Below are 12,481 nucleotides of genomic sequence, written 5' to 3' on the forward strand. Positions count from 1 at the left end.
CAATAGCCGATGTAAGGCAAATAAATGACTTTTCTTTCTAGTGAAAACATTCTTTGTCTGCTGCACAACTATTAAAAATGCAATCACATACCAAATCATAATCTCTTAATCTATGCTCCAAAGAAGTATACACCAGACGTACTGTTTTAAATTAATTCACTGTACTGGGCAATTACACTAAAACTGGTGAAATATTAATTTAATAGACAGTTAAGCTAAAACTTCTGAAATATGAAAATTGTTAGATGCAAGCATTATTTAAAAAGGGTACAACTTCACAGTCCAACCACAAAATTACATTCTTCAACATGTTCAGGAAATAGCTTTGCAACATGCGTTTCAATACAATATCCAAAATCAACTGCAAAACAAAGAAGGTGGTTTCAGTACATATTAACAATCTACCCGCCCTTTACATGACACATGAAATCCTAATATATTACTACAAATGACAAATGTGGAAAGCTAGACAGAAGATAGGTAGAATCTGAATACTTGGAAACAATCCCCCCAAATTTCTCTTTCTCCTGGATTCTTATAATGTCACACTTGAACAATCTTTCCACTCCCCAAATTTAAATTGCACCAACCCTGATAGATCAAACGCAAGGTCCATGTAATGTTTTTCTCAGCTATGGTCAGGAAACGGTTTTTTGGAAGTCTGCAAATCTTAGGATTCATCCTAATGTTTAACTTATTCCTGGCATAGCATAATATATAAAACCATTCATTTCATTTAGCATTATGTGTGCCCTTATAAATTTGCAAATAAATAAATCACCCACTATGACTTGTTCAACGAACCATAATTAAAAATCATGGCTGAATATAATGTGTGAACTGAGAATTGTAGTCACATCTCATGTAACAGAAGGTTGATCTGGCCTATCCTTCATGCATTTCGGTAATCTGCTCTGAAAGATAGTGACCATCGCAACAGCTATGCCAATGAATTCCATAAGCTGATATATGTTATGTTTTTTTCACTTGTCAGCACTAACTGTGGAAGTGCACGCTGCTGGAACAAAATTGCAGGCACCTGTCCTGCCTTCTTTCCCTCCCATTTGAGCCTTCTCCCCAGCGTCTGCAAGGTAGAGTTGCCAATAAACCTGCAGCCTTGACACAGGTGTGGGGAGGAGAATGGAGGAGATGCATGTTTTGGAGCTCTGCAGCCACCAGCAAGCTGAGTACAGCAGCCAAATGAAAGAAGGTGTCTTTCCTTCAGAAGGAGTGGACAGTCCAAAAGAGAGGAAAAGAAGTAGAGAGGCCCAGCAAGACAAAGCACAACGTAAAAAAGGTGCAAGAGCTGTACATGCTGGCCATTAACAGAAAAAGAAGAAGAAATCTCAGAGAGAGGGGACTTAGGACAGAACAGGCTTAAGAAAGGAACATTGATGCATACTAGTAATAGTATAGAGCCTAGTACATAGATAGTGGTAACAGAGTAATAGATAATAGTAATTGAATAGTAACAGTATATAGAGTATAGTATAAACATTGTCATAGTAATAGTAACTGAAGAGTAATAGTATAGTATCATAGTAATAATAGTATAGCGATAGCAATAAAACAATCTAGGAAGCATTCGCGTATCACTTTTATATGTTTGTTTTTACAAAATAAAACATCTCCCCAACTCTTATAGGGAGATATAAAGAAAGCACCTGTCCAGGGTCCAGTGCTTTTGTGTCTCTCCTGAGTCTGGGTCAATTTAATTGGGTACAGTTTAAACAAGAACCTGGGACACTAATGACCAAAGAACTATAGCTAAAACAGGAGAAGTTTTATCTTCTATCTTCCTATCAGAAGGCAAGAGCTGATAATAGGATAGCAAAGAAATTCCCCAGTTCACCTTTAATGAAACCAACAAATTTTACTGACATACTTGTACAGGTAGTCCTTGTTTAGTGACCACAATTGGGACCAGCAACTCAGTTGTTAAACGAAGTGGTTGCTAAGTGAAACCGCAACTGTGCTTATGATCTTACTTCAGCTTTCCTTTGCTTTACAGACCTGACAAGGTTGTAAATGTGAGGATTGGTCATAAAGTTACTTTTTCATCACTGTCGTAACTCTGCTGGTTGCTGTACAAGGCAGTCGCTAAATGAGGACTACCTGTAATGTACAACAACAGGAAAATTTAACCAATACTACTGAGGGCAAAGTACAGTTCTTTGCTACTTAGAAGTCTTCTGGAATTTTTTCCTTTCCCTTTCTCAAGGTAAGCATTTTACAAAAATTCAAAAAACAAAGTGAGTATTTTGAAAAAATTAAAACAAATTTGCTGCTGAAGATTTTCCATATCTCAATGCGGGAGAGACTTCTATGCCTCAAGCAACAGTGGGTGAACCCTTCAGAGTAACTCCAGGATAAATAAGATCAACTACGTCAGAATAAATTGGCTATTGTGAAATAATTCTCTTCTTTTACCAGATGAAAGAGACTTGGAAAGGATGACAGCCAGTAAGCATTTGTCTGTGGTGGCATCAGTCCTGACTGGCCACTGCTATTTCTTAAAATTCACCTCCCCATCCCCCAAGGGAAACAAACCTTAAGGAGGTAGAAAGTGACAGCCTCTTGGCCTATTTTGCATTGCCAAGGAGCGCTGAAGTAATGCTTAATCAAGCCATCTGAGACAGTTGGGTCAACCACATTATTCAAAAAATAGAACAATATTGTTGGTACAATCTATGTTACTTAAACCATGAAGTACCAAATGACAACTTTTTAATAAAAATAATTTTTAAAAACTTACCACGAAGAATTTTCTATTCAGGATCTAATTTAAAAATACCGTGTGTTTTGGTAACACATAGAAAGAGCATCTAAGAAACATGATATCACTGACATACTACCTATAATAGAAATGCAAGCATTCTGAAGAAAGCCATGTCACATGTAAACCTTAGAAAATATCAGTTGAAATAAAGCATTTCAGTTACTGTAGAGAGAAGCCCAATTTCCCTACCACCACCTCCTCAATATTTAGAAGGACTGTCAATGTTTGATTCCTAAAAATAAAAGGATTTCAAAATGTTTGGTTAAAACAAAATATAGAATAGAAACAAATCACATGCACAGCATCTACACAATACAGCAAATAATCAACGCAAGCAAGTTGCAGAACCAACAGGAAGAGAACAGGAGAATGCATCAAGTTGGAGCTGATTTTTGCACCTGGAGTCTTGCCCAAATGGAAAGACCAGCAGATCAGAAGCACAGCAAATGGTAGCATGGATCATGCAATGATAAGACTGGGAGAAGCAAGCCACTGCAGACAGACTTGTAAGGTAGTTAATTTATGAAAAAGCTTACTTCATTTAGAAAGCTCACTAATTGGTCTACCGTTAAATAATCTGTTTTGTCTCCATTGCTGAAAAGAAATTTATTAGAAAAACGTAAGTTTTCATGTAAGGTCCTACAGCAGGTATGATTTACATGTTGACATTTTTATATTCTCAACATTGGTCTAATATCCTTTAACAGATCTAAACTGCATTTTCAAAATGAGCACTTATATAATAAATGATATTGACTATACTTGCTACAAAACAGCACCTTCTCTGCATTCCCTGATTTCACAGATTAAGAAGCAATCCAACATGTAAGTCTTCCAAATTAAAATCTTAGTGCATGAAACCTCAGACATTAAGTCTTTCTTAACCTAGTTAGTCCATATGTTGCGTTAACAACCCTATAACAGCAGGTTAATATTATAGGTTAGTAAAGCCAGTTTAAAAACAGAGGGGGTTTCTTTAAATCAGAGGATCCTGAAAACCTATATCTGAACATTCAACTAAATTAAACCTCTGGAGAAAAAAGGAAATTTGACTTCTAATTGCATGACATAGTGTTATCTTCAGATTAAGTAATATTAAAATTAACTTCATTACATAAATGGCCAACTTACATTTTTCTAAAAAGCTCCTCTATATCAGTACGAGGACATATCTTCTGGGTCAGTTCATAAAATTTCTCATAAGTAAAAGCTGAAGGCTCTATTTCATCATTCTGAAAGTAAAATAAAACTTAATATGTTTTTAACACTTACATAATATTTTGACCAGATTCAGAATTAATACAGTACCTCATTTAGTCCAACATATTGTTTCAGACAAAACTTAGATCAAGCCTTAAATTCAGGATCCAACAGAACACCAGCCTATTAAGGCATTAGAGCACCTTTCCCCAAAATACTGTCTTCCATGCACGTTAAATTAAAATTACTTAAATTCTCAACTATTTGCTACACTAGCTAGAAATTCTGAGAGGAATGGTTTCAATGTCTCTAGAGAGCACCATGTTAGAGAAGCACTGATTTAGCAATGGAAGAATTTACAATATGTTCATTATGGATGGAAGCATATAATTTAATGTTGCTTGACTGAAAAAATATCTGGAAAATGGTTCTCTATAATCACAACAATAATGTACAATATTTTATGTGTACATTATACAGTCTATTTTATTAAAATATTCTAATTATAAATAGCATAAAAGTTAACATTTGAAAAACTGCTAATGAATGTTTGAAGTGATACTGAATAATCAGCTGCTACTATTTAGTGTTTTATGCTCATGACACCCATCTTGAAATCCATCATTCTTGAAAATTAAATTTAAATACCTTTCCACTGGGAAGACCCAATTCCTTAAGTGCCTGAAAGATCACCTTTTCAGTTTTACCTGACGCAAAAGTTCTGGTAATGCTAAAGAAAAAAGAGAATTAAATTATTTCAAAGCTTTGGCTATCTCATCATCAGAGCTACACCGCATGTCCTCTACTGAGATGACAATAGTTCATTAATGGCTTCCTCTACTGGCAATGTACAGTATCTCTTCAAGAACATTAGACTTTTATTTGTTGCATAGATAAACAATTCCATTGGGGGCCCATAATTCTTAATTTTCATATCCATTACCATATATACAGTATATTGTGGTTTTGAGTAAGTGTGAACATTCATAAACCAGGGCTAGTGAGGGAAGAAATTGATATAATATACAATATAGGGTTAAATCCAAAGATGTTATGAGAAAGTTGACGTTTCAAGAAAGATTGTCATTTAAATAGCGTGGCCTTTATGGAGATTCATAGTGGGAGTTCCTGTTTTAGCAGATGAAGGCTGGGAGACTGAATATTGCCACTTACCCTTCCGGAAGAAAGCTGAAAAACAAAGCTATATGGGTTTCCTTTCAAACATCCTTAATGATTTTTTGTCAACTATTCCCACATTTTGGTTTTAGTGTATATAAAATATTTCCTTTTGTTGTTTTTTTTAAACTTTGTTGACATCTGCTGCCATAGCATGTGCTCTCTCTCTGCTTTTGTTTTTTCATGTTTTTGTACATTTTTCTCCTCTCTAGAGAGATCCCAGCTGATCAAGAGTTATATAGTGAACACAGTGAGATCATATGTAGCGTTATTAGTCAACCATTGCAAAAATGGGTGTGATCTAAGAAACCTTCTCATGTTGTGTTCTAGAAGTAATCCTGACCAATCTCACTCCAAATTTCCTTCACCGTGGACGAATTCATTCTCAACTTTTTTTGAAGCAGTCCCTGAAAAACTACTAAAGACATTTTTACAGTGATGCTGAGTCTCCATATAGTTCAGAGACTTGTTCTTCTCCATTTTACACCCACTAGAATAAGAATAGAATAGAATATCCACTGATGCTGAATATGTGGTCTAATGATTACTAGTTGTTTGCTTCAGCCTCATTCCATTCATGGGCCAGAGCCTATTTGCTGCTTCAGCCCCACATCCTTTTGAGCAACAGTGGTCCACTGGTTTCTGTTATTCCTCTTATACTTTTGCACTAAAAGATAAATCAGCACCCTTTGGCATGAATAATACCTCAGAAAAATTCTGGCTCAGAAGATCTGTATTTAGTTATAACAACTGGGAATCTCAAAGGCAGTACGTCACTGGGATTTACAACCATCTGCTGCTATGCTGCAGAATGACCTCACTAGAATAGCCCTGAGCCTGCAACTCAACATTCTAGTAGGGTATAAGTTGGGGAAGGCTGAAAAAGATTTATGACCTATTATGTCTGGAATATTTAAGAACGGATTGCACTTTGAAGCTGTGACATCACTGAACTGAATACCAAGCAGCATCAGCACCCTACCTGTCTATAGTTTACAGCTAAATTGTATGGATTATTTGTGTTTTCAATCAGAGATGATCTAAACTACTGCAACTGCTGAGAGCTGTAGCAGCAAGATTTGGAGAATTACAGGCTCCCACCGTTACTGTAGACTCTAGAATTACCGCAGTAGTTTCTAGAATTATCAGTAGTAAATTAAATAATAACCTGAACAAATACTTCAGTGTTACCTCCTTGAGCCATAACTTTAGCAACTTGCAGCGCTGAACTCTATAACAGGGATAAGCAACTGGATGCCATTCAGATGCTGTATCTAAGCAGCATGGAAAATAAAAAGGGATGTGACCGTTGCAGTTCAAAACATTGGAGAAACCAGGTTCCCTACCTTTCCTCTGAATATATGGGACTGATAATTTCCTAATTCTAGCAACCCGGTTTAGAGGGCTAAATGTTTATGACATTTATATTAACGCTACCCCCAAAATAATGGAGGTTTCTCTACAAGGATTATATCTGCACTCTTTACTTCACTATTTACTTGAGAATAATAGCAGATTGGGGTGGAAAATCAAAGGTTCCTGACAGTATTGCTGAACCACAGATCCTATGCATACACTACATTATCCATTTACTTTAATCAACAGACCACTAAGCTGTATAGCTTCCAATGGACTTTCTGACTTTTGATTGTTATTCATTTTAATTTCACAGCCATTGAATTCCTGCATAACCCCACATGTGAAGCACACTACTACACTTACCTTCTAACTGGAATTTTGCCATTAGTATTAGTCAGAAATGCCAATTTCATCCAGCTAAAAGAAAAAATAACAATTAGAATATTTTTTTAAAGAACACAATAAAGGCCTAATTTATAAGATTAAATGTAGGAAGAGTATAAGCAAAAAGGTATACCAGCATCTTTATGTGCTTCTATTATAATGCATAAAAATGGGCTTTAAATGTTCACCCAGAATGTTATATGAAGCTATGGAACAGCTGAGTCAAATGTTCAAATGTTAAGTTTCTTGCATTTCATGAAAAGAGAAATTGTCTACCTCTCACCCACAAGACTAACAACTCATTCTTACTATCAGTGTAAAGAAGCCTTAAAGGGGGCTCATCCTAAACTCAGTTTGGTCAGAGAAGATGAGGTGCAGCTTCCTCAAACTTAGGCAGAAAAAGTCAGACTAATGAAAGAACCTGAAGTTCAAGTTCTTTTGAAGAGAAATTAAAGTGAAACTAACAAGTCAGTTGCAGCTCAGCTCTGGTTCTATTTTACTTACTACAATGAACCTTGGGCTTCTAAAACAGAGATCAACAATGTTGAGGGGTCACAGGTCACTCTGCCTCTTAACCTTCTGGAGGATGGCAGGAGGCCATCCAGTGACATCATGATCAGTGACTTCCATCATAATGGAAGTAATAGGGCTGAAATTTTTCACCTATTTTTTTTCCATACAAACTGCTGCCATTTCCACCCATAACCCTGCCCTTTAAATCCCCCCAAATAACCTGAAAATCCACTGCTAAACATTATTGCCCAAATGACAACATTTTGGTAGGGCAATTTCAGGCCATTTTTCAAGGGTTGGGTGGGCAGTTCAAAGATGGGAATGGAAATGTTTGGCTTCACAGACGCCTCTTATTTTTGTTCCCACCCTTAATTTTTTGGGGGGGAGGCGAACACTTGAGGTATGGAGGACACAAATTGCCGCTGGAGGACCATATGCAGCCCACAGCCTATAGAATGCCTGCCACTGTTCTAATTGGCTCCAAATGCTCCAAATGTGGAAAACAGGTAAAATCTTAACAGGATACATATTATATACATACAAAAGTAGGAAGCAGAGGAAAATGATTCTGACTACTATCATTCTGTTATCCCATCTCCCCTTAACGGCTTCCTTTACAGTCATGCTAGAATGAACACAATTAAATAGACATGAAATATTTAATTCAGCTACTGTATAGTGGACAGGAAGCTTCAGCTGAAATGTTTTTAGCATCCAGGAAATAAGGCAAATACTGAAGCACTTTCAATAATATTTGTTTGAATATCTGTACACTACATATTATGAGTGAGAAGAGGCAATGCTAGTTATTCTGCTCCCCAGAGAACATATATGTTAACTTTTCCATGTTCCATAAGCAATGTCACTAATGGAAAGGAGGCACGAGATACGCTTGAAATCACTTGAATGAAGAAAGGCAGCAATTTCTGCATTCTGGAGAGTTTTGCTGAAAGAGTGCTAAAAGCTACAGGAAGTTAAAGGGTGATGTAAGAGGGGCTGTTAGTGTGTTTGTATATCCAGTACTTACTTCTACAACCTGTTTCCAGATATATCCTACTACAACCTCTGTCATCCACAGCAAGGATGCTCTGTGGCAAGCCATTCAACTTCAGCCTAGTATTTTGCAATATAGAAATGATCATGATGATGGAACCACATACTACATGCAGCTCAGTTAGTTCCCCCAAAGGTTCTTCCTCTATCAGATAAAGATATTGCAAGTGGTTTCAGAGTGAATGGAGGGCTGGGAGAGTGAGTACAGAGGCTCTTGAACTTTCCTCTCAGATGCCTCTGCCCTAAATCTCTCTTCAAGACTGTTCCGTATCCTAAGGAAAACAAGGACTTGTACCTTCTACTGCTTGGACAGCAACAGCAGTTTCTATGGGGAAATAGCATTTAAGCAGACTGGGGAGGTCTAGGTTCTGAATAAGGACTAAAAGAATTCTTTCAAACTTGCTACTGCTAAATCTTTTAGGTTTCCTTTTGAAGAAATGGAAAAGAGGGGGAGCATACAAATACACTTCAGGGCAATCTGAGCAGAATGAGAAGAATACAAGAAAGCATTTGGCCTGAGCTGCATTTTCCTAATGTTTCAGAATATTTTCTGAGAAATCTCAGGAAGAAAAGAATAATTCAGCTCTGGATCCATATGAAATAAGAACATTTGTATGTAAGTAGGCAGACATTCTCCCTCCTGAACCAAGAAAAGATCAGGCAAGACCAACAATTACAAATGCCTCTCTCAACAGATCATAGCATCCAGCAGTGAACTCCCTTAACTCCTAAATGTGTGTTTGACTTTGGGAACATATATTTGTGGGAAAAATATGAAGAATAAATTAATACCACATTTCTCATGGATGTCTGAATTTGTGGGGAATGTCTTCTGCAGCTTACCCAGATATTTATCTCTTGTTGGGCCAAGTAAGGAAAGGAATTTTTTTAAGTGCATGTTAAGAAATATGCAGGAAAAACAAAATTGTAATTGAAGAGGTGAGTGGGAAAAAGCTTACTGTTTCTTGAGGCATGTCATGGGACAAACATTGTTGGCTCTAAAGTTACGTATGATTGATCTGAGTCCATCAACCCATTGCTGAAAGACAAAAAGATAAAACAAATATGTCTGTGTGTGCCCACAAGTGTGTATAGTGAACACTCAATCAGCCAGTTTCAAAAGCAAATGTTCTTATAAATACAAAAACATCTTCAAGCAATACAAGTTAGAATAATTAGTAGTGCTTATATAGTAGCCCTAGACTTACTTGGAAGAATTTTCAACACATATCAAATAATATATGATCTTCTTACAACCCATACATATACCACATAAAAGGTTTCTTCCCATACTGTAGAATGGAAAATGATTGGGAAGGGGAATGTGACTTATTTAGGTGGGTTCATGGTATTCACTGTCAGGTCCCATACAGCAACAATCACATTTGGAACAAATACTACCACTGTGATGCCTCACAAGAAAAAAAAAATCCACAATGAAGATTCAACAAAGAATTTATTCTTTTGAAAACAAAAAAATGCTACAGCTAAGTACTACATCTTATAATCAACTATTCCTAATTGGTTTATTAAGCTTTCCATTAATAATCCATTCAAATACCCACTTCACCTGTTGTTGATAGCTTCAGCCCATAATTAAACAAATTTATATATGGTAGTATTAACTGAATTGAAGGCAACTGTAAAGGAATATTTTGTTAAATAGTGCTCCCTTCCTTCCCTTTTCATCTGTATAAAAGATCTTCTGATTTATTTAAAAGTCTCTTCTTGTGCAAGCTGTAGTTCCTGTCTGGACACTATCTACAAACTCTATACCCAATCTTACAAATTTTGTACACTGTGAATCAGAATTGCCTATACATTCCATCTGAATTCAGTGGCAATCTGAGAAGCTGAAAAGATAAGCCACGAGCACACCAGTAAAACAGAGCCTTTCTAGCTAATATATGATTGTATAACTTGGTATAAATAGCAGGGTTATTTTACATAATTAGAATAGCTGCAACATAGTTAATATAGCTTGCAATACAGTTATCGAGGAGGGAGGAAGAGATGTGATTTATTGATTGGTTTATCTACTCCAATCTCTGGATACATCTAAAATTAGAAATCATTTTTAATGCATAGATAGCTCATTTTTGTGATGGGACCACTGGACCACACTCTCAATCAACAATAGCCAAAAAGTCAATGACAGTTTTATTGGTAGGTCTTTGGCACAATCTTTGCTGGGACTTTCATGTATAGAAATATCTGATAATTCTTCCCCCTCCCAGGTATTTGATGGCGCTCAGAGTTGAATGGTGCTTGTGTACCTGGAGCTTGTTACTAGTATTTATATCCTAATTACTATTCTTTACTAATAAGAAAGCAATTCTCTCTCTCTCCCACCTTCTTCTATTGGGAAAAAAAACACCTTGTTTTATATGGATAGCTGCTCCTCTTTAAATCATGATATTGAATTCACATATTTGAAGTATGAATACAAAATTGCCAAAATAACCTTCCATTTTGAAAAGCTAGGGCCTTTTGCAGCATCTGAAAGATTGAAACAAAGTAAAAAGGTAACCTTTCATGTTTTAAAAATGAAAGAATTAAACACTTCTTCCACAATGACACCACCAGGTGTCAGCAGAAGTTCAGAATATCATACAGTTGAAGAATTGACCAGAAATTGGGGGAGAAAAACATGTTGATATTTCTCTAAAATAGTGTTGTACTCTTCTTGATTTTAAGATGAAATGTGGAGGCCCAGACTTTACATAAGAAGTGGGGTATTCTGAATTAGCAAGATTGCCGTTTAGTGTCTACTAATATTGTAGCTACCTTATAAATATGCCTCTTTCCAAAATTAATAAGTACGTAAAAACTGATGTCCTCCACGAACAAGCTCTGAATGCATAAAATGGCTAAGAAGGTAAGCAAGGAGAGTAATAATTGTAGTCCCATTTATATATTATCCTACCCTCTGTGCAGACTTCAGAGCTGTGTGGATTCTCCACCCACACACAATTCATGCCATGAGCTAGAATATCACAGATATCCTTGGCTATCTAAGAATCTGAAATAAGGTCTCTCCAATCTTACACACTTTATCCACTCAGTCATTTATGGCATAATTAATGCTATCATCTGGCAGTATAAACCAGAATCTGACTCCCATCCCACCTCATCTCGCACTGTAACAGTACAGAGTTTCCTTCCAGTTGGTTACCTCATATGTTAGCTGCAGAAACTTTATGCAGTTCAAATATATATCAGTTTTACAAATAAATACTGTTTTTTGCTTCAGAAAAGTATGAGATGAAGTGCATCACAAATAGGACCAGCCATTTACATTACAACTTCAGCGTTTTGCCTTCTCACATCCTGTCTACAGTACTCTGATTTCACAGTTGGTTTATCTCATATCTACCCTGGTTAAGTTTATTATTTGTGCCTGTTCCCTCTTAAAAACAAAACAAATGATATCACCCCCAAAAGAGTTCGCCACTGAAGATTAGCTATCATCTAGACCCCAGGATGTGCTGTGGCAGCTCATCTATGCTCTGGCCCTATCAAGTTTTACTTCATTTTCTCAGGTTGTAAATAAGCTTTGTACAGCAACAGTGGATTTTGGAGGACAAAGGGCCCAATTCATAAAATAATTTACAATCATAAATTTCTCCATAGATATTGGATATATACAAAGTTAGAGGCTGGATATATTTTCTAGCAGGGCTGTTACAATAATTTACTTTGGCAACTTTTTTGCTTACATTGTCTTTTTTTTTTTTTTTTAACCTCTCCACCCATGTGTTCTAAGCATGTCACCTCCTCCTTCCAATCCAAATTATAATCTGCTTTTCCAATGACAGAATCCTTTCCTTAAGTTAAAGATCTCTAAAGTAGAATTTATGCACCAAACACATTAAAAGCAACTTCAGTTTCAATCTTGCAAATTGTGGCATAGGTATGCTTCAGTATTTTGGATGCACCCTATACTTTCTGTACAGAATCACACTCTGACAGATAATTCACAGCAATGCAGAATGATTGTCCAAAGCCTTCTCTATC

General features: G+C 36.4%; 1 protein-coding gene across 18 annotated transcripts in view; it reads right to left on the bottom strand.

Annotated features, from left to right (window-relative positions):
* Positions 1 to 12,481, bottom strand: part of PLCB4 (phospholipase C beta 4) — a 172,439-nt gene that overhangs the window by 57,794 nt on the left and 102,164 nt on the right. For all 18 annotated transcript variants that reach the window (XM_088134673.1, XM_088134638.1, XM_088134656.1 and 15 more), the window contains 5 exons: positions 9,424 to 9,503; positions 6,878 to 6,931; positions 4,628 to 4,709; positions 3,911 to 4,011; positions 3,316 to 3,373 (listed from right to left, as the gene is read on the bottom strand). In XM_088134673.1, the coding sequence (XP_087990799.1) occupies positions 3,316 to 3,373; positions 3,911 to 4,011; positions 4,628 to 4,709; positions 6,878 to 6,931; positions 9,424 to 9,503 (375 nt within the window). The remainder of the gene's footprint in view (positions 1 to 3,315; positions 3,374 to 3,910; positions 4,012 to 4,627; positions 4,710 to 6,877; positions 6,932 to 9,423; positions 9,504 to 12,481) is intronic.

This window comes from Python bivittatus, unplaced genomic scaffold, assembly GCF_059951505.1.
Source record: "Python bivittatus isolate LINGU-HERP-01145 unplaced genomic scaffold, Pbiv_v1 ctg000020_np1212, whole genome shotgun sequence".
In the NCBI taxonomy this organism is placed as follows: domain Eukaryota; kingdom Metazoa; phylum Chordata; class Lepidosauria; order Squamata; family Pythonidae; genus Python; species Python bivittatus.